General features: G+C 59.2%; 5 protein-coding genes across 5 annotated transcripts; all 5 read right to left on the minus strand.

Moving 5' to 3' along the window:
• Window positions 1-422: 422 nt before the first annotated feature.
• LINJ_34_1390 (conserved hypothetical protein) lies at window positions 423-1463 on the minus strand (the record flags this gene model as incomplete). The annotated part of the gene is made up of 1 exon (XM_001468473.1): window positions 423-1463. The coding sequence occupies one exon, from the start codon at window positions 1461-1463 to the stop codon at window positions 423-425; it is 1041 nt and encodes a 346-aa protein (XP_001468510.1).
• A 1386-nt stretch (window positions 1464-2849) lies between these two features.
• LINJ_34_1400 (conserved hypothetical protein) lies at window positions 2850-5009 on the minus strand (the record flags this gene model as incomplete). Its single annotated transcript, XM_001468474.1, has 1 exon — window positions 2850-5009. One exon carries the CDS (start codon window positions 5007-5009, stop codon window positions 2850-2852), a length of 2160 nt encoding a protein of 719 aa, XP_001468511.1.
• A 1672-nt stretch (window positions 5010-6681) lies between these two features.
• LINJ_34_1410 (conserved hypothetical protein) lies at window positions 6682-7761 on the minus strand (the record flags this gene model as incomplete). Its single annotated transcript, XM_001468475.1, has 1 exon — window positions 6682-7761. One exon carries the CDS (start codon window positions 7759-7761, stop codon window positions 6682-6684), a length of 1080 nt encoding a protein of 359 aa, XP_001468512.1.
• Window positions 7762-9878: 2117 nt separating this feature from the next.
• On the minus strand, window positions 9879-12743 carry LINJ_34_1420 (conserved hypothetical protein; the record flags this gene model as incomplete). The annotated part of the gene is made up of 1 exon (XM_001468476.1): window positions 9879-12743. One exon carries the CDS (start codon window positions 12741-12743, stop codon window positions 9879-9881), a length of 2865 nt encoding a protein of 954 aa, XP_001468513.1.
• A 2121-nt stretch (window positions 12744-14864) lies between these two features.
• LINJ_34_1430 (conserved hypothetical protein) lies at window positions 14865-17219 on the minus strand (the record flags this gene model as incomplete). Its single annotated transcript, XM_001468477.1, has 1 exon — window positions 14865-17219. The coding sequence occupies one exon, from the start codon at window positions 17217-17219 to the stop codon at window positions 14865-14867; it is 2355 nt and encodes a 784-aa protein (XP_001468514.1).
• Between the last annotated feature and the right edge of the window lie 1413 nt (window positions 17220-18632).

Here is an 18632-nt window from a genome sequence, read left to right on the forward strand (position 1 = left end):
GAGCTCTGCGCAGGCCGCCTCCATCAGAGCCTTTTTCCATCATTCATCACGCTCATCAGCGGAGGCACCGTACCGCGTCTTCAGACACACACACACACACATGTACATTTTGTTCTGCATCGTGGTTGTCGGCGGTCTATGACACGTACATACGTTGGACTTTTCGTCTAGCTGCGCGGCGCCATACACTTGCACAGAACACAAATCTGCAGGTAGCACACGAGTGGCACGCATGCAGATCGTGCTGATGCTCACGTGCGCTCTAGGATTGTCCACTAGAAAATGGACTTCCACACACGCACACACACCGTTCGACAGAGCACGCGATAGGGGGTGCGAGAACAGTCGCATACGCTTTTCCACCCTTCGCAAGGAACGCGCACGCAGAAACGGACACGAAGAGCGGCAAAAGCTCGACCGCCTCAGAGCAGTTCAACCGCATCGCCGCCTTCCATCAGCGTCACGTAAGGGCGAAAGGCTGCCTTGCACGCCACCTCGTCGAGCGAGAGGGGAAGGTCAACCAGATGCTGCCACAACTCTTCCCCGACCTTTTCCTCGCACGTCGGCGCTGCCCCTCCCGCTGCCGCGTCGCCGCTAGTCTTCAGCTCCACTGACAGTGTAGGGGCCACTGCTCTGGCAGACCCACCGTCAGTGCTGCTTTTGCTCCCCGGACCTGCAGCGCTCCACCGCAGGCGCAGCGCCGCATCGTAAGCCACCAGCGCCAACTCCTCACCCGCCGCCGCAGACGATGGGGATGGGTCAGGGGAGGGTAGCGGCGCAATGCCGCTTTGCCTCACGTTATCCTGGCGCGCCTCGAGGCAGCGGTCGGCAATTTTCCTGCCGAAGATGCCCCAGTGGTCACTCCACAGAAAGACCCCATGAGTCGTGCATTCCACTGACAGCGCGTACGGCTCTTCCCAGATTAACGGCGTCTCCAGCATGCGCTTGTTGTAGATGACCTCCTCCTCCGCTGAGGGGGCACATGGCAGGCTTGCTAGCGTCGCCGCATCGGCCTTGCGGATTTCGCCAGTGGCGGAAACCAAGTTCGGAAAGTATGCCGGTGCGACGCTGAGGAGGATATGAGGCTCGTCAGTGGTCGTAGAGCTCAGCCGGAAGCCGACGGACCAGCTTTGGTATGCCGTCCACGCCTGCTCCGCCCATCCAGGGGCGCCGAAGGACTGGGCAGCCGCACCACCGGTGACGGGGGCCGTTGGGTTCACGAGGGCGCAGCGGCCGCTAAATGCGTGATGGGTGCGCCATATCGTCGGGCTGTGCGCTTCCGCGGCGCCAAGCAACTTTCCTTGCGCGTCGAACAGGTAATTGTTTCGGTTCTTCTTCCACAGGTACCGCGGTGGCGCCAGAGGCGCTGCTTCTCCCTCCTGTGGTGCAACGCCGGTGAGATGTGCGCCGTGTATGTTGGGTGTGGTGGACAGTCCCTCTGCGTATGCTTCAAACCCCCACATGAGTGCACTCGGCGGATCTGCCCAGGAAAGCCAAGAAGACACGAGCAACAGACGCACTCAAGAAAGAAAACGCAAGAGACTCCAAAGGCTGAAGTAGCGCAGGGTTATTAGGGGTAGAGGGAGAGGGATGGAGGCGCAGCAGCAAGAAAAAGAAACGGCTGACCTCTGGAGTGAAGGTGTTGCTCTCGTCCAATGGGAGCAGAGTAGAGCGGAGAGAACGGTGTGTATGTGTGCGTGCGTGAGGAGGGGTGGGGGTGCGGTGCGGCGAGGAAGGGAGGGGGCAGGGCTGGTCGGTAGGCTAGGAGAAAGACAGGTTTGCGTGCCGAACGGCCGTCGGCTCTCCTTTACAATGACTCACCTCCTGAGGAGGCCAGACGGCGAGGAGACCAGCGAGACGGAGGGGCGGAGAGGAATGGAAGGCATCATCATAGACGTCGTTGAGAGAAGACAAGCGCTGCGGCTGGAAGGGGAGGGGGAAGACTTCCCGCAGCTGTGTGCCCTCAGAGAAACCGGCTCTCTGCTCCTTCTTTCTACTACCCATGCATGCGCGCTCTTGTGCTTGTGTGCGCCAGCGGTGCGTTCACTTTGCACCGTCATGATTACAGAGGGGGCAGGAGGGGGGGGAGCAGTCATGCCAGTGTTGCACACCCACACCTGCACCCCGCTTCCCTCAGTAGACTAGGCGACCAGGAAGCCACGAGGTTAGCGACATTTGCAAGGAGATGCCAAGACGGGCATATTAACACGAACCCGCAGCGAGAAAAGGGGTGGTGGAGGGGCCGAACAAAACACGCAAACTAAAAAACGAAAAAAGGGGTTCGGGGGTAGTCGAGATGTAAGGAGAAACAGTAAGAAAAGAGAGCGAGCAACTAACACGTGTAGCCGTACACGGGATCCGATGCATGCTGAGGCGCTCTGCTGCACACTGTCATGCGCGCCGCTATATGCTGCTCCTGATTATAGTGTAGCCAGGAAAGAAAAACAGGGTGATTCCCGGAGAGGTGTGATAGACGGCGAAGAGAGGCGGAGTCCGCGAGCGTGCGGGGTGGGTTCCGTTCAGAAGTAGCGGCCATTCGCATGCAAGCGAAAGTCGAGTGGCGGAAGAGGGGTGGTGGTGGTGGTGGTAGAGTGACATGAGAAGGGAACAGAAGAGCAGCATAGCCGTGAGAGACGTGCCACGCAAGAAAGCGCAGACTTTGACCCAGGACACTCCACCTGTGACCGAGCAAAACAGGTGTGTCGGCCCCACTATGGAACAGAAGCGCTGCAAAAGTGCATAACACCATGAGAGAGAGGGGGGGGGGAGGGCGGAGGGGTCGCCACCCGCTCACCTGTGATGCACACCCGTTGCATGAATGACGCAGTCCCTTTCCCGGCACTTCTTCTCTACTGCTTCTTTCGCCGTTCTGGAGGCATCTGAGAGTGGTACGGCGCTGTGCCCGCGTCGTCGGTGATGTCTCCTGAGTGTAGACTGAGACAGCTCTTGTCCCCACCGTTCACGCGAAGCGTGGAGCTCAGTCGCACCACGGAAGCATCGCAACCGTTACAAAGAAGTGACACCGCCACCTGTGAAGGTGAGGCGCTCTCGGCCGCGAACGTTGCCGCGTTCATCTTCGTGTTCACCGTGACCGCCTTCAGGGCAGTCTGCGTGCTCTCAAGCGATGACGGCGGTGTCCGACGATCGCCGTTCATCACATCTGCCAAACCTCCCCTATCGCTCATGGTTGGATTGCCGCCGTTGTGTAGTGGGTGGTGAGGGATAGAGACCAAAGAGGGGACCAGTCCGTGAGGGATGTCCCCTTTTCTGTTGCGCACGGAAGAGTAGCGCTCCTTTGTCGACTTCGTCGGCGACTCGGAGCTGTCCGACAAGACGGCGGCGTCAGGGAACAATGTGCCGCTCGACCTGCTCACCGGCAACGCTAACGCGCCGTAGGTGCTGCCCAAAGAGGAGCAGCCGAAGGCACCGCCACCCGCTGCGGCGCTGCCGCCGGCGCCGCGCTGCCGGTTGGATGCAAGGAAATCCTCCAGCTTCATGTCGAGCGCGTCGCTGCCGGCGCGGGTGTACCACACCTCTGTAAGGGTGCGGTTGCCGCTGCGCTCAATGCAGGCGCACAGCTCCTCGATGTCATCCGTCGAAATGTTCACCCCTAGCATCACAAGCTGCGAAAGGGAGCGGTTCTTGTGAAGGCTGCGAATGATAGGGAGAAGCGGGTGCTGACGTTCCTCGCGAGAGGGCACCTCAGAGCCACCACTGCTGAGGTCGTGCCGCGCCATTTCCGCCGCGGTGTAGCCCATCGTCGAGATGAAGGACATCCGCCGCTTTGATGAACTGCGCAGCTCCGCCATGAAGGCGGGGTGGGCAATCGTGTTGGACTGGTAGGAGACATCGAGCATGCGCAGCACTTTATTTGTGCAGAGTGCGTCACCGATTACGCCAAGCGCCTTGCTCGAGAGGTCGCAGCCGCGCAGGCTGAGGTCGAGCAGGTGCGGCGCCTGTGCAAGGCCGATGGAAAGCGCTTGGACCGCCTCGTCGCTGAGCGGAAAGCGGAGAATAAGTGTGGACAAATTGCTGGACGAAGCATTCAGCGCTGTGGCAAGCGCCTGCATCGGCTGCAGCAGCTTCTCTGGTGCCCACGAGTCATCGGGCTCAGCTGTCACGGCCTTCTTCCCGCCTCGTGGGGCCTGCACCGTGAGAGGCCCTACCATGCCCGGCTTTGTGCTGAAACATTCTTGCAGGTACAGCTCCTTAAGTGCACTGCCACCAACAACGGCATCTACAAACGCGGTCATCCCATCCGGCGTGAAGCCGTTGCGGGCGTAGTAGTTGCCGTTTCCCTTGTACAGAAACGTCACCAGCTTTGGCGTGCGCTGGATGTACGTGGACAGGGCTGCGATGTGCTGTGCACTGAGGGTGTCGCGGACGTCGTCGACATCGCCACCGCCAGCGCTCTGGCCGCGACCCACCTCGAGCTGCTCCAGGGAGAGGAAAAGCGGGGCCACGGTGGTAAAGGTGGCGATGCCTTCCGAGGTGATAAAATTATCGGTGAGCGCAAGCAGCTTCAGCTTGCATGGGAGTGTTTTCTGTGACACACTGCCCCCAGCCGTCTCTGCTGCTGCGGCAGCTGATGTGCCACTGTTCACCGTCGGCGTACTGTTGTACCTGTGTATATGACTGACAAGTCGACGTACACCGTCGTCGGTGATATTGTTACCAGCGAAGATTGCGTTCTCGATGAGCGTGTCGCCCAGCAGCGCACTCATCATTTCCACAAAGCCGTCGTCGCCGGCGTGCAACGCGCGCATGTCAAGCGTGCGGATGTGGTGCCGCGGTCGCTTCTCAAGTGGCTGTGGTGCAGGCGCCACAGAGCCCGACACGACCACCGGCAGTCCTTGGATGTGGTTCGCAATGGCAGACACCGCGGCAGGGCCAATGCCAGGTGTTTTGAGATATTGCCGTCGCCACTTCATCGTGGGGATCTTCGATTCACCGGCGCAAAGAGACTCGACCAGTGCCTGCAATGCCCGTCTGCGTACGCGCGCCCTCATCTCCTCTGCCGGAGCCCCCGCCCCTGCGCCTCCTCCTGCGACGGCCCTGCTAGCCGGACTGGTGGTGCGCTCCGCTGCTTTGCCCTTCCAGCGCTGCATGTCAGGCGGCGTAGGCGCCGTGGGGCTGTTCGATTGACTTTTCCGACGTGAGCAGCAGCACCCCATTTTCAAGCGTGTGTGTGCGTGTATACGTGTATGCGGCTACCCTCTGCTTGCTGACGATCCAGCGGATGGAGCGGTCTGCGCCAGCCTCTCTCTCCTGTGCATATAAGAAGAGAGAGAAAGATAGGGATGTGCAATGCCAGCCGCAGAGTTGGCACCGCTCTCCAGCACGAGCGGAGGCTTGCTTGGGACGTGGGTGGCGTAGAGATACGAAGATGAACGGAGAAGACGTGAGCAAAGCAAGGAAAGACGAAAAAGCGGCGCAGCGCAAGGCAGCAACAACAAAAAAGGGGTGGCGGTGCGGTGCGGGAGGGGATGATGGAAGAGAGAGGGAGAGTCCACCAATAAAGACGGCAAAAAAAAGAAGAAAAGCCGCGAGGGCGGCCTGCAGTGGCGCGCACACACACGGTACCGCACGATTCACTTCGATTGATTACTGCCTCCAAGACAGACCGACCCTTTCGCTGTGCTGAATGAAAACACAAGCAAGCAACAAGAGACGCCACAGAGCGATGACAGCGGCACGTACGTGAGCCGCACAACTGGAGAGGGAGAGAGAGAGCCTTGCTTCTTTGCTTGTGCCCACTGCGTTCTCTCCGTCTCTCCGTCGGCTGTCTCGGGCGTCGCGGCTAGGCGCCTTCGTACAACTTCTCGCTTCGACGTTTGCGTACACTTGTGAAATGCTCCCGTGCGCACATTGGACCAGACAGAGACGGAGGGGGGGGGAAAGGGTCTTGGAGAGGGAGAGGACACCAGTTGGAGCACAGGCATGAGCACGGGGGAGGGCGGCGCGAGAGGGATGCGTATAGAGCGCACAAATATGAGGAAAGGGGAGGCGGGAGGAAACACCGACGAATCGTACGCCTGTCTGCACACAAGCGACCGGAGGCGTAAGTGTCATTGCGTCTCTCTCTCTCTCGGTGCAGTACATACGCCGGTCGCAGACTCTTGCTTCCTTTGATCCTCCCCTCCAAAATCCTCTTTAAAGGCCACGACACAGCACAATAACGAAAAGAAAGAAAGCCACCGCAATCACTGTGCGCCGCTTATTCGCACATGTGTGTGCGTTCACCTCATCCAGGCGTTTCGACCGGCCCAAGCAAGAAACGTTTCTTTCATTCTGTATGTATGTGTGCTCGGCACATCTGTGAATGGACACTGCGACCCGGAACGAGGAACAGAGGTAGCGTAGGCCAGGCGCGAAGAGGGGGTGCGACAAAGCCAACTAACACCACAAAAGCGTCGAAGAACACAAAAGTTGGGACATGCGTTTCATGTGTCGTTCCGGTCAGCGGGATCAGGAGCGCGAGCCACCCGCTGCACACATACACACACCCACACACACAAGCAACCACCATCACCACAACCGACACATACGTTTATGTGCACATCACGAGCCAAACACCGTATACGCACAAAGAAAAGCCTTGTGACTCGACAATGCAACTGGGTGTGCCGACGCGCATGTCATTCGCTCTTTTCCCCGCCTTGTTGCTTGATGAGAGCTGCTTCAGGGCTTCGGAGACGGCGAGGAGGAAGCCGGGTCGCTGCTACATGCCCCCGGCTGTGTCGTCGCGGCAGACGTTGATTCAGGTGGCGGTGGCGGATAGCTAGCAGCGCTCGTCTCCGTTGATGGCTCTTTGGCACGGCTGCTGCCGTAGCGCGTGGAATCCCAAGCTGCGCCCCTTCTCTCAAAGCCGGGAAAATGCAGCTCGTCTTCGTCGTCTCGCAGGCTGCCACTGCCGCCGCCTCGGGCCGCCCAACTCGACATCGACGAATGAGCCCTTCGGGAGCCTGGCATCCCTGCCGGCATACTCTCGACACTTGTCGTCAATGCGGCGTCAGCGGCAGAAGAGGGACCACCGAGGTGGCCGCCGGTGCGCCTCTCAGCCCACTCCACACCGCTGGCCGCCTGCTCCATTTCACAGTGCAGCCCATCGGCGCGGCGGACGGAGCCATCTTCGTGCCTGCGCGAGTCAGCGCTGCCTTGGCGCCATTCGATATGCATGCTTTTCGCCACAGGGCAGACCTTGTGCAGCTTTTCGGCGAACGCCATCACCTCCTCGTGCGAGGCGCCTGGTGCATCGATGTAGCCAACGACAATTTCTTCGACGCCAACCGAGTTGTTTGCCGCCGCCTTCTCAAAGACCATCTGCACGTTTTTGACATCGATGCCTTGCTCCAGCGCCACTTCGGCCGTGTGCGAGGCGGTGCAGTGCTGCAGCAGCGCCATCACTCCGGCCTTCGCCGACGTCATCTGCGCCACGCTTTCTCTCGCTTCCTTGAAGGAGAGCTGCAGCTTCTCTTTCCATGACAGATTGGCGCGCCTTTGCGCCGCATCCTCCTGCGCCTTTGAAGCTTGCTCGCGGAGGACGGCCTGGTACAGTTCTCTGTGCTGGCGGCGCTTGCCACGCATGACCGGGTCCTCGTTCGGGTCCTCTCCTTTCAAAAACTCAATCGCTTTGGATGCGGAGCCGACATACGTCTTGGCGCCTTCCCTTGCCTTGTAGAAGACGTACGCCGGCACCTTCTTGAGCTCTCCCACAAGAACGGCAAGTACGCCGCAGTACACTCGTGTGCATCTGTACATGCCGGCTGTGGCAAGACTGCAAAAACAGGGGTTGCTAGGTGTGCGACGAACGATGGAGGGGGCGGATGGGCGCGATGGGGGAGAGCTAGAGCTGCAGGGCCCAGGCTGCAGCGGCGGTGCCGTGAATCTTTTTTTTTGTGCTGTTTTTATGAAGCCAAAACCAGTGACCGTTGCCGATGTTTTCCTCAATCTGTATAGTCGTGGCGTGCGGGAGTGATGGAGTTGTATGGGCGTTTTGCATTGCCTATCGATTCTTTTGTTTTCGCTTTTCGTGTAAAGAGGCAAAGCCTCCCAGATCCATGGAAGATTGTGCGTGTGTGTGTGCGCGCGTGGCTCCGAAGGTGTCTCTCCTGACGGCGATCAACAGAAGCCAACGTTGCTGCCACACGGCAGGCATCTCAAGGATGGACAATGGGTGAGCGAAAAGAATGGGTGTGGGTGGGTAATGGTGAGCAGCGGACGCGAGCAGGAAGTAGACGCGCCAATGAATGTGAGAGAGGGCGAGTGCGCGGGCACCGGAAGATTGACCCTTTGCGCGCCCATTTTCATCAGCCATCGCGAGCGACTCCGTTCCTCTGCACAAGAAAAAAAGGGGAAGTGCGGAGGTGCCAGCGCACAGTGGCCGGCAAAGTGTCGGAGAGCCAAACACCCCTCCCGTTGCCGCACATTCGCGTAGCCCCTTGTTGTCACCAATGCCGTAGCTCAGGTGCAACACTGCTGCCAAACTCTACGAGAGCAGATATGGCGGCGATGCGATGATACATACCGATGTACATATCCACGTGTACATTATATATATATATATATGCCAAAGGTGGGGGTGAGGAGACAAAATGAAAGAGCACAGAACAACAACACGCGTACGCGGCAAGACCAACACGAGAAGCCTGCCATGTGCAGCGAACCGTCTATTCGATGCGAAGGTGCGCTGTTGTGTGTGTGTGTGTGTGTGCGTGTGAGCGTCCTGCCGCGTTCCCTAATGCACATGCACTCCTGTAGCAGCAAGAGGAGGAGAGAGAGAGATAAACGGACATGCGCGCATGCGTATGGGAATCGACATGGCTCCCCTTCTCCGCTGCTACACGCTAACGATGGCGCGATGACTAACAAACAAGGACAACCCAGTAGCATTGCTGCCCGAGTGCTGGCACAGGCTCGTGGCTGAAGTCCCCGTCGCCCACAAATGCTCGAACTAGATTACATACAGACACCCCTCCCCCCGCCCCACACATACCAAACAAATTCTCGAACCCAAAGCGACGAGGAGGAGCAGAGCAGAGGGGGAGCCACTAATACACAGAATGAAGCATATACATCAGTACATATGCGTGCGCGTGAGCGTTCGTGCACTCAACGTGCCCATTCGCTCACATGTAGCATGCGCTCAACGCCACTCCACCCGGCCCCGCCCCCTGGCCGGTCACAGGCCACGCCTGGTGGTGCAAAACAGCCCTGGACACACGCGCCGCAGCAATGCGCCGACTCGGTCACCGTAGAGCACCGCCCCCGCATCGCAGGTCGCCTCACAGCGGCTCCCATCATGCCGGCCGCCACCCCTGGTGCATCTCCCGCGGGGTGACACTCAGGCTCCCCGCACCAGCAGGCAGTGCGAGGGCCGGGGGGGGTGAGATACGTTCGAATCGCACGGACACGATGCCCATCACATGGATGGCACAAGCGTGTGCACGGCCGCAGGTCGCTCCGACGCAACGCCGATCCAGGACATGGCCGCCGACATCGGTAGCCATACATCGCCCTGGCCATCCCTACGTCGTAGGCGCTTGACCCTGTCACCACCAGAGGTGGCTGGGCATTTAGCAGGGGTTAGCAGAGGCTTGGCTTCCCCACACACAGAGATTGGGGGCACGCTGGGCCCTGTGATACCACGCACTGACGTATGCCCCCCTCACCACCACCACCACCACCATTTACTCCGTCATGAGGGAGGAGGGAGGGAGACATTACAGTGAGGCGGAGGCATGAGAAAAAAAAGAAAACCACAAAGACGAAAAGAGACACCCATCGGTGAGCGCTTGGCGTAGCCCCCTCGTGCGTGGTTGCCTTCGATCACTCGACACGCACGCGCGACCGCCACCGCTTCTCTGTGAATCCTGCACTCAGTCCAGCTGCATAAAGATCTCACGTCCCCGATGAATGAACTGGTGATCACCGTCGCGGAAGGGCATGACAGCCTTGTGCTTCTCTGCCTTGGCTGTGCGCTCCGCCTGCTGTGTATGCTGCTGCCGTTTAGTGCCAGCATCACCTTCGGTGCTCTCCGGTGTCGAACCATACGTGGATAGTACATACGATGCCAACCCTTTGCGCGGCGGAACCGGTGGAAGGGGCAGACCCGCGGAAACACACGTGGGGGCGGACGCGCTCAGCTCCGTGTGCAGCCGCGGCGGCGTCGACGACGGCGCGGATTCGAACAAGGCAGCCGAGGACGCCGCGGCCTCTGTCGCCGCAGCTAGATGTGGCGTGCGACGTTCAAGGTAGCCCACGATGGCGCCGACGGTGTTGCTGCCCACGCCAGCATTCATGGCTCCCGTCTCGCACTGCCGCGCTCGTAGCTCCCGCTGCTTGCGTGCCCACAGGCTCAGGTACGGCATGGCTGGCCGGGACGGCGAATTCTTCGTGGACTCCGCATCGGAGGTCGCCGCTGCTTCCGAACATGACGCAGCGGTATTGCTGTGACCTTCAAACATTGCTTGCGCCTTCACAGGTGCGAGTCGCCTACTCGCGGTGCCGCTTTCTAGCCCCGGCACAGGCGTGCGGGAGTCGAAGAAGGCGACAGCGTCCGGTGTGTACTGCCGCCGCTCCGCATCCGCTTGCCGCACCAGCGCCCGCGCATAGGCCTCGTTAAAGTCGATGAAGGCATCATGCTGCTCGACAAGTCGACGAAGACGCACAGAAAGCGCTTCGCCCGTGTGCTGCGCACTGCAGTGCAGCCGCCCTTCCTCGTCCAGTTTTTGAATGAGCTGCAGCACGGCAGTCGTGCGCGCCAGGTCCTCTCGCGAGGCGGCCGTCTCTTTCGGGTGCGTGACGCAGAAGGCGTCGTGCTCATCAAGGGCCGCAATCAAATGCGTAGTAGCGTCGGGGCAATGCATAGTGAGACGTTCGAGGAACGTTAGAAGGATTGCTCGATCACACTCTTCCAATCGGGCCTTGTACGGAGGCGGAAGGGGTGCGAGATTGCCAGCAGCTCCCTCAGGCTCCCTCACACTTGCACCAGACTCGCTTGCCGCCACGCGCGAGTGCGGGAGTTGCCACTGCAGTCGCAGCTGCCAAATTTTCGCGACACCTTGTCGCGCTTTCCACAGCACATCAGCCTGCTCCACTACCTGCCGCTCCATCTGCGACATGAACGCGCTGAGACAGTTCTCTTTCTTGGTGGCGAGCGAGCTGTACTCTTGCAGGATACCGTTGTCGAAGCATACCTCCGCGCTCTGCCCGATGAGTGCCTTGAGAGCTGCGTTCATGTTCCTCTCACTTATTTCCATCCTCTCACGCAGCTCCAACGAGAGCTGCTGAGCGAGAGCCACAGCGCTCAGCGCTTCAATGGCCCCCTGTGCCGCAGTGTCGCGAAGGACATCGTCGGCGAGCTTTAGTCGCGTGGCTTGTGCGTCGAGTACAGACTTCTGAGCGGCGATCGTGTGCTGGTACTGCTGGTGTTGCACCTGAACGCGATTCATGAGCTGCACAAAGGCCACACCAACCGCGTCGAGCTTCTGCTGCAGCTCGAGAACATACTGCGTGCGCTCCGCTTGCCGATCGCTCAGAGCGGTGTCGTTGCGTTTCTCATCAACGCACTCCAGATCGTCTTGGCAGGACTGCCGACGCGTCGAGGGTGAGACCGGTGAGGAGGACTGGGTGGATGGCGCCGAGCCCTCATCATCTCGGCTGCCCATCATCAGTGGCGGGCACTCTTTAGTGGACTGTGTCGGTGACCCATTAGCCGCCTGGGTTGTGGGCGACGTGCTGGACGACGAACCACTGACTCTCCTCTCGTTCTCGTCGGCGCCAATGCTTTCGAGGACGCTGTTGAAGATGCGGTTCAGTCGTTCTCGCTCATCGCGGTCCGCCTGCGAGATGCGAAACGCCGGTGGATGAGGATCAGAAAGCATTGCATCAAGTCCACACACATCACGCACTGGGCTGCCGAGCGCGTGCATGGCTGCCGAGGCAGCGCTTCCGGCTTTGACCCCTGACCGACTCCATACCTCAGCGCCTGCTGAACTAAGAAGCACGTCCGGTTTCTCCGCGAGCACGTCGGTGTCCTTGCGGACCTGTGTGCCCACGTCAGTGACACGCTGCAGCAGCTGCTGAATGCTATTCAGGGCGCAGGAGGTCACTGTCTGGGCGTGCTGGAGCTTCTGTTGGCATCTCGACTCCATCAGCTGGACGTAGCTCACTAGGCGCTGAATTTCGTGACTGTGTGGAAGGTATGATGCATCCACGAAGCTCTGCCAGATGATTTGGCGCTCTTCCGCCGACTGGCTCTCAATCTTGTGCGCGCCGGCGCGGTGCGCTTGCAGGTACTCCTTCATGACGCGGCTGCTCATCTGCTTTGCTGACAAGTTAGTCTTAATGAATAGACTGTGGTTGATGGAAGCGAGAGCATCCGCAGTGATTTTGGACATCTCCATCTTAGCGCGGCCACTTCCTTTTTTGCCTCTGACGCGCACCGGGGGCAAGGAGGACGACACCTGGCGCCTTCTTTTTTGCGGAGATGTGATCACCCTGGGAGCCGGCGACGAGGAACGAATCGACGACGCGGCGCGAGCTCGGCTGCTGCTTCTCCCGCCGAGCTGCGACTGCGAGTTGGTGCCTTTCGCCCCCGAGGACCGGGGACGACTCGCTGACGCCGACACACCAGGCTGCGGCTTTGCATTAGGCGACTGCGGCTTACTGTCCGTGTCCTCCGCCGGCGCGGTGCTGGCGCGTCTGCCTTTTGGACTGCGACAATACGACGTGGACTCCATCTTCCCACATTTTTGTTCCCACGTTTGCGCTGCCGCTGAGCGAGCGAGGTGCACTATAAAGTGGTAACGGGTCCGGGGGGAGGGGGGGGGTAGGACCAAGGTGGGTGCTTGGATCAGTGTGGCTTCTCTCTTGGAGGGAGGGGGAGAGTGAGTAAGGCTACTTTCCTATGGCAGAGGCGGCGAGCTTTTTCGTCTTTTATAGGCGTTGGCAGAAGGACAGAGAGGCCGTATATGTACGTATACATATACGTATGGTAGAGTAGATGAAATGCGTCGGATGGGCGATGGGGTCGCATGCCAGATGGGAAAGCGGAAGCGGAACAGAATGCCGAATAGGACGTGCATGTGCACGCGTGTGTACCTTGTTTCCATCCACGAACCACGTCGCAGCTGTGGCGGCAACAGGGAGTCATCACTCTTCGCTGATGGCTGCGCGCCACCCGATGAAGTGTAGCTGAGAATATTGAATGCAAGAGAAGCCTTCCGCATCTACCCTGCGCCTCCTCCTTCTGGCCATCATTCTCCATACCCCCCGTCCACACACACACACACACACACGCGCGCGCGCACGCGCACCGGGGTACGTCTCGGCGCGTGACGCACTCGGTGATCAACTCCGATGACAACCCTACATGACGGTATGCAACGTTTCTTCTTTTTTTGTTATTGTTTGGTCTTCCGTTTCAAAGTTTTCTCCACTGCCCAGCGTTGGGCGAGGGAGAGCCGCCAAGGGTGCAAAAAAAAAGGACACGCCGCGCACTTCTACAGCGACACGTATTTTAGACGCACTGGGGCCAGCGCCGACCGCCATTTGTGGAAGCGACGCATCACAACACGCAGACAACACGAGCAACAACCAAAGAGAGCACACACACACACACATAAAGCAAAAAGAATGAGCGGCGCACATGACACAAGCGCACGCTCACACACGCATAGAGACCCATGCACAAGTCTGAACGGCACCACAGATAAAGGAAAAGGGGAGAAGAGGATGCGAGCGGCACTGTGCGCCATCGACAGGGCACCTAGCGCTGCCAGCGGGTGTTGGTGGAGAAATGCCACATCAAGGAGGTTTCTGACAACTTCAACTCAACGAGTCGACAGAACCAAAAAAAAACAGAAAGAAGCAAAACGAAAGCACTGCTTGAGAGAGAGCCAGTCGCACAGACGGACATGCACAGAGGGAAGAGAGGCGCGCGAGCCACATAGGTGAGAGTGAAACGAACGCAAAAGATCTGGCGAGCAAGCGCGCACATACAGATGAACAGACACGCACCGTCGTCTCACTTGCCTCGTGTGCGTACTTGTCCACATGGCGGGCGCTCCAAGAGAGAGAGGGGGAGGGGAGGAGAAGGGTGGAAGGGAACACTTCGTGACACACACGTACGAGCGTGACGGGAAAGGCAGGTAGGCGGCTGCGAATGCCGCTCACGTTGTTTTCTTTACTCTTGCTGACGAAGATGGAAACGTCCACGGCCGTCAGCAGTGAGGTAAAAACATACGCGCCGAAAGAAAGAAGACATGCCAAGGAAAGAGACGTCGAAGAAGCCTCGATCAGCAACCCATTAGTAGGTAACGGAGCCGTCCAAGTACGCACGAATACTGTAACACACACACACACACGTACAGACTGTTTCTCCTTGCCATACAGGAACGCATGTATGGGATGGATGGAGCATGTAGTCTGCCAGGTAAGCAGAGCACAAACAAAACAAACGACAAAAGGAGCATTAGCACATAGAGGGTCAACACACAACACAACGCACACGCCCGTGCTGCCGCCAGTGCCAGCATTTACGAAAAAAAAACAGAAACAAACAATGTACGCGCTCTATTACACACGCTCCATTTTTTTTCTTGAAACGTTAAGGGCCATGCAGTACATCTATGAAAATGCACACGCGTCGCAGAGCAGATAGGTGCTCGTCGGGTGGAGGGATGGCGATGCGATTTTCTCTGCTTCGCTGCTATTCACACATTTTTTTTTGTCTTTTGCTTCCCGAGCTCGTCGTTGACGGAGAGAGAGACCGCGCGACAACTCCGCGTTGCACCCGCCGAGAGCCCCTCTGCCCATTCTTGCTTTCGCCTCACATCTCGCCTTGCGTGACCGCATACAAGCTAGTACTCACCCGCATCTTGCACGAGGCAATACAGATGCAGCGGCTTTTTGGGGGCTGGGTGGCCTTTTTCATCAGACGACAACGATTTCCCGTTTGGCACGGCCGACCGCAGCCCTGTCGCACTGACGCCGCGGCCGCTGACCGAGGCGTCGTGCTGCCGATCCCGAGACTGATGCATCTCTGCGCCAGAGGACGAGGAGGACTTGCGCGTCGTACTGATTTCCGCGAGGGAAACGAGGTCGGAAGGGTCCATGTCATCGTGTTCGAGCATGATGGTGATGCGGGTCGAGTAGCGCGGCACCGTTGGAACCGCCCTCACCGAGTAGGGACTCCACTCCGATTCCGCGCCACAGGCGGACGTGGCCGATGGGCCAGGTGCACACGTGCCGATCCACGCCTCGCGACGCGGCACGCAGCTCGCGCACACCGTCAGCAGCGGCTTCACCGTGTAGGGAGAGGTGAGGAAGCCAGGCTGCTCCGGCGCCGGCGCGTCGTCGGCGGCTTGCGTGACCACCTCACTACTGTACATGGATGGGTCGGGCATCTCGAAAGGCGGGACCGTGTTGTCGCCGTCGTCTTCCTCCCCTTCAGCGGTGAGCCAACTGGCGCTGCTGTCGCTGTCGGAGCTGCCCGAGTCGGCGCCGCGCCGGTCTTGCGGCATGCTGCGCACAATGGCGCGCAGGACGGAGGCAATGCTCTTGCACCACCCGCTGCCCATCGCCACTGTCAAGTCGGTCTGGTGGGGATCGTGGAAGCGCACCCGCGTGATGGCGTGATAGTGAGCAGGCACCAGGTAGCGGGCTTGCGTCTCCTCGGCGCGGCGCACCGCCTCTTTTTTCCACGCCTGCAAAGCGAGAATGCGCTCCACAGGGGAAAGCGCCGGCAGTGGCGGGGTGGGCGGCGCTGAAGTGGAGGCAGGGGCTGTAAAAGGGTTTGCCGCACGAGCACTACCACGGCGCCGTCCGCGGCGCCCGCGCGTCTTGCCCTCGCGCTGCGTGGATGCCGTCGTTTCGCCGGATGGTACAGCTGGTGCATCGACGCTTTCGCTCTTGTCTGCATCTGTTACGGCAGGCAGTTGGAGGTGCAGCGGTGGTACCAGTTGTTCCATTTCACGCACATGGATGCAGACAGTGTTGGTGGCGAGCTGCTCCGCGCAGAGGCGCTGCCACAGCTCGAGGAACTGCTTTTCAGAAATCGCAGGAAGCGTGTGCGTGCCAGCAGCGATATGGTCACTGCCGCCACTTTCTTGCCCTGTGCTCGTCGCAGCATTCCGCTGGCTGTGGGCCGCATCTTGCCCAGGCGCTCTAACGGAGGCGTGCGTCGGCGCCTGTGCACGGTTGAGGTCCTTCACGTACATCTTCAGCGGCCCTTCGCTACGCGGAAGAGTTGTGGAGAGAAAAGACACGGAGCCGGATACCATGATCAGCTTGGTGATGCTGCACCGCTCCGCGACACGCTGCTCCTCTGTGCGGGGGGTTGTGTCCATCATGTTGTGCGTGTAGTAGACCGGCTGCGGTGAGCCGAGGAGAGAGGACGGCGTTAGTGCGGCGGTGTGCGCAGCATTGGCAGCGACTGTCACGGTTGGCTCCAAGCCAGCGGCAGCACTGCCAGCGGCGTCCGAGGATAGGAGCGAACCAGCCGATCCACGCCTTCCGGGCTTCTTTCCCCGCGACGACGTGGTGGCGACGATGATACCGTCTTCACCAGCGACGAGGGGCGATGCTGGAGGTTCAAGTGGCGGTATGGTGGTCGCGGCATCGTTGGGACCCTTGCGTGACGAGACCGTGGAGGGGGAGGAGGCCGAGTTGGCCGATGGTGTGCTTGCGCAACGTGTCGCACTGGTGGCAGCTGCTTCCTGCTTTCTCCGTCCTCGCTTGACAGCCTTGGGCCTGCCCGCGGCGACTTGTCGTGACACGTGACGCGGCACCGACGATGCAGTGCGGATCTCAGTTTCCACGACGGCCTCCGACGACGACGCGGCGAGCGGCAGGGACGCTGCCGCCGTAACGGTATCTAGCTCAGGCTCCACAACAGCTTCAGCAGCACCATAGTCCGCCGCTGCCTTCTGCCGAGGTTGCTTGCGGCTTGCCTGACCGCTCGTGCGCGACGATGCTGCAGAAGCGCCGGCGTTGGTGGGCTGGTGTTGTTTGAGGAGGGAAGCCGTCGTGCCGTAGCCACGGCGACCACCCTGTTCTATTGGAAAGCCCCGGAAGAACGACGACGAGCCCCAGCCCAGAGCGTGGGCGCGTGTGAGTCTATGAAAAGAGTAAATGCCCCGTGACTGCGCGATGGGAGAGGCGCCGACACCAACACCAAAGTCGACAGCTGCGCGGCGGCAGATAAGCGAGCGCATGAGCACGTGACAGCGCTGATGCAGCTCAGAGAGAGAGAGCCGAACCAAAGGAAAAATCGTGGCGTTCCAGGGAAGGAGAGAGTAGACGAAGACGACAAGTCGCCTGATCCGTCCACAGGGAATAACAACGACGACGGCAAACACCACGGCGAAGAGGGGGAGAGAGGAGAAACAACCAGACACAACAAGGCGGGTCAAAGAAAGGAACGAAAAACGGACGCAGCAGTGGGCCGAAGGACACGCGCGCACACACACAAGCACACACAAAACAAAAATAGAGGTGCTTGTATGTGCGGCGGGCAGCTGAAAATGGGGTAACACCCACCGTCACTCACATGCAATTCGCCTGCTGATGCGAGTGTGTCTGGTGGCGACGAGAGAGCGGTGGGACGAGAGAGAGGGAGAAGCCCTTAAAAAAAAACCGAGCAAACAAAAGAAGAAGCACGACAAAGAGATGGCTGTATGCGCGGTCTATGTGTATGTAACAAGGGAGGAGGCGGAGGAAGACGTGAGAAGGCTGGCACGACCAAGAGACGAAAAGGGCACACAGAGAAACACAACCCCCCCAAAAAAAAACACAACAAAAACAACAGCAATGGTATTGCACACGAGCACGCACAGACGTGCACACCAGGAAAAAAAAACAAGACAAAAAAGCACCGACGCTCACCCCCTCACTGTACTTTTTTTGTCAGAGAGGAGGGAACAGCGACGGGGAAGAGCAAACAAACAGAGCAAAAACGCGCGAGATCGACGAGGACGTCGGTTCCTTGACAGTGAACAAAAACAATAATAATAAGAAAAGGTGAGGCGAACGGCGTGCCGTACACGAGGCAAACAAGCAAACAACAAAAAAAAATCAGCAACAGCAACAGCAGTGGTATATCGTAGCCAAATATGCGAAAACAGGAGAAAAACACTTGACGCGTTTTGTGTGTGGTGCTCGCTCCTCGAGATCGATGAACCAACAAAACCCAAACAGCGAAAGCAACAACCACAACCACCGCTGGATCTGATAACAGATTTAAGGGCGGGGAGGAGGCAAGCGGCAAGAGGCAAGGAAAAAAAAGGAGAGGGCGAAGAGGCTGGTCTCAGACAAAGAAGAATGGGAAGCACCGCAGAGAGAGGCGCAAGCCCGGGTCGTGGCAGAACAGGGGCGAGAACGCTGAAAAGGCAAGGAGGTGACCCTGCGTAAGCGAGCAGCAACGCGTGGGGCAGGCGAGGCTTTCAAAACCGTGACCTGCTCGAACAGAGAGAAAGAGATCTAGGTGGACGCCCGTCGCTCCGCTACCTCGAATGCGTCTTCTCCTTGTGTTCTTTGACTCTATGAAAGAAAGGGGCACTGCTGCTCGCATGTTTGAGAGTATGTGAGAGTGCGCATGTGCATGGCGATGCGAATACGGTCGGCAGAGC

Source organism: Leishmania infantum, chromosome 34 (assembly GCF_000002875.2).
Source record: "Leishmania infantum JPCM5 genome chromosome 34".
Classification (NCBI taxonomy): Eukaryota; Euglenozoa; class Kinetoplastea; order Trypanosomatida; family Trypanosomatidae; genus Leishmania; species Leishmania infantum.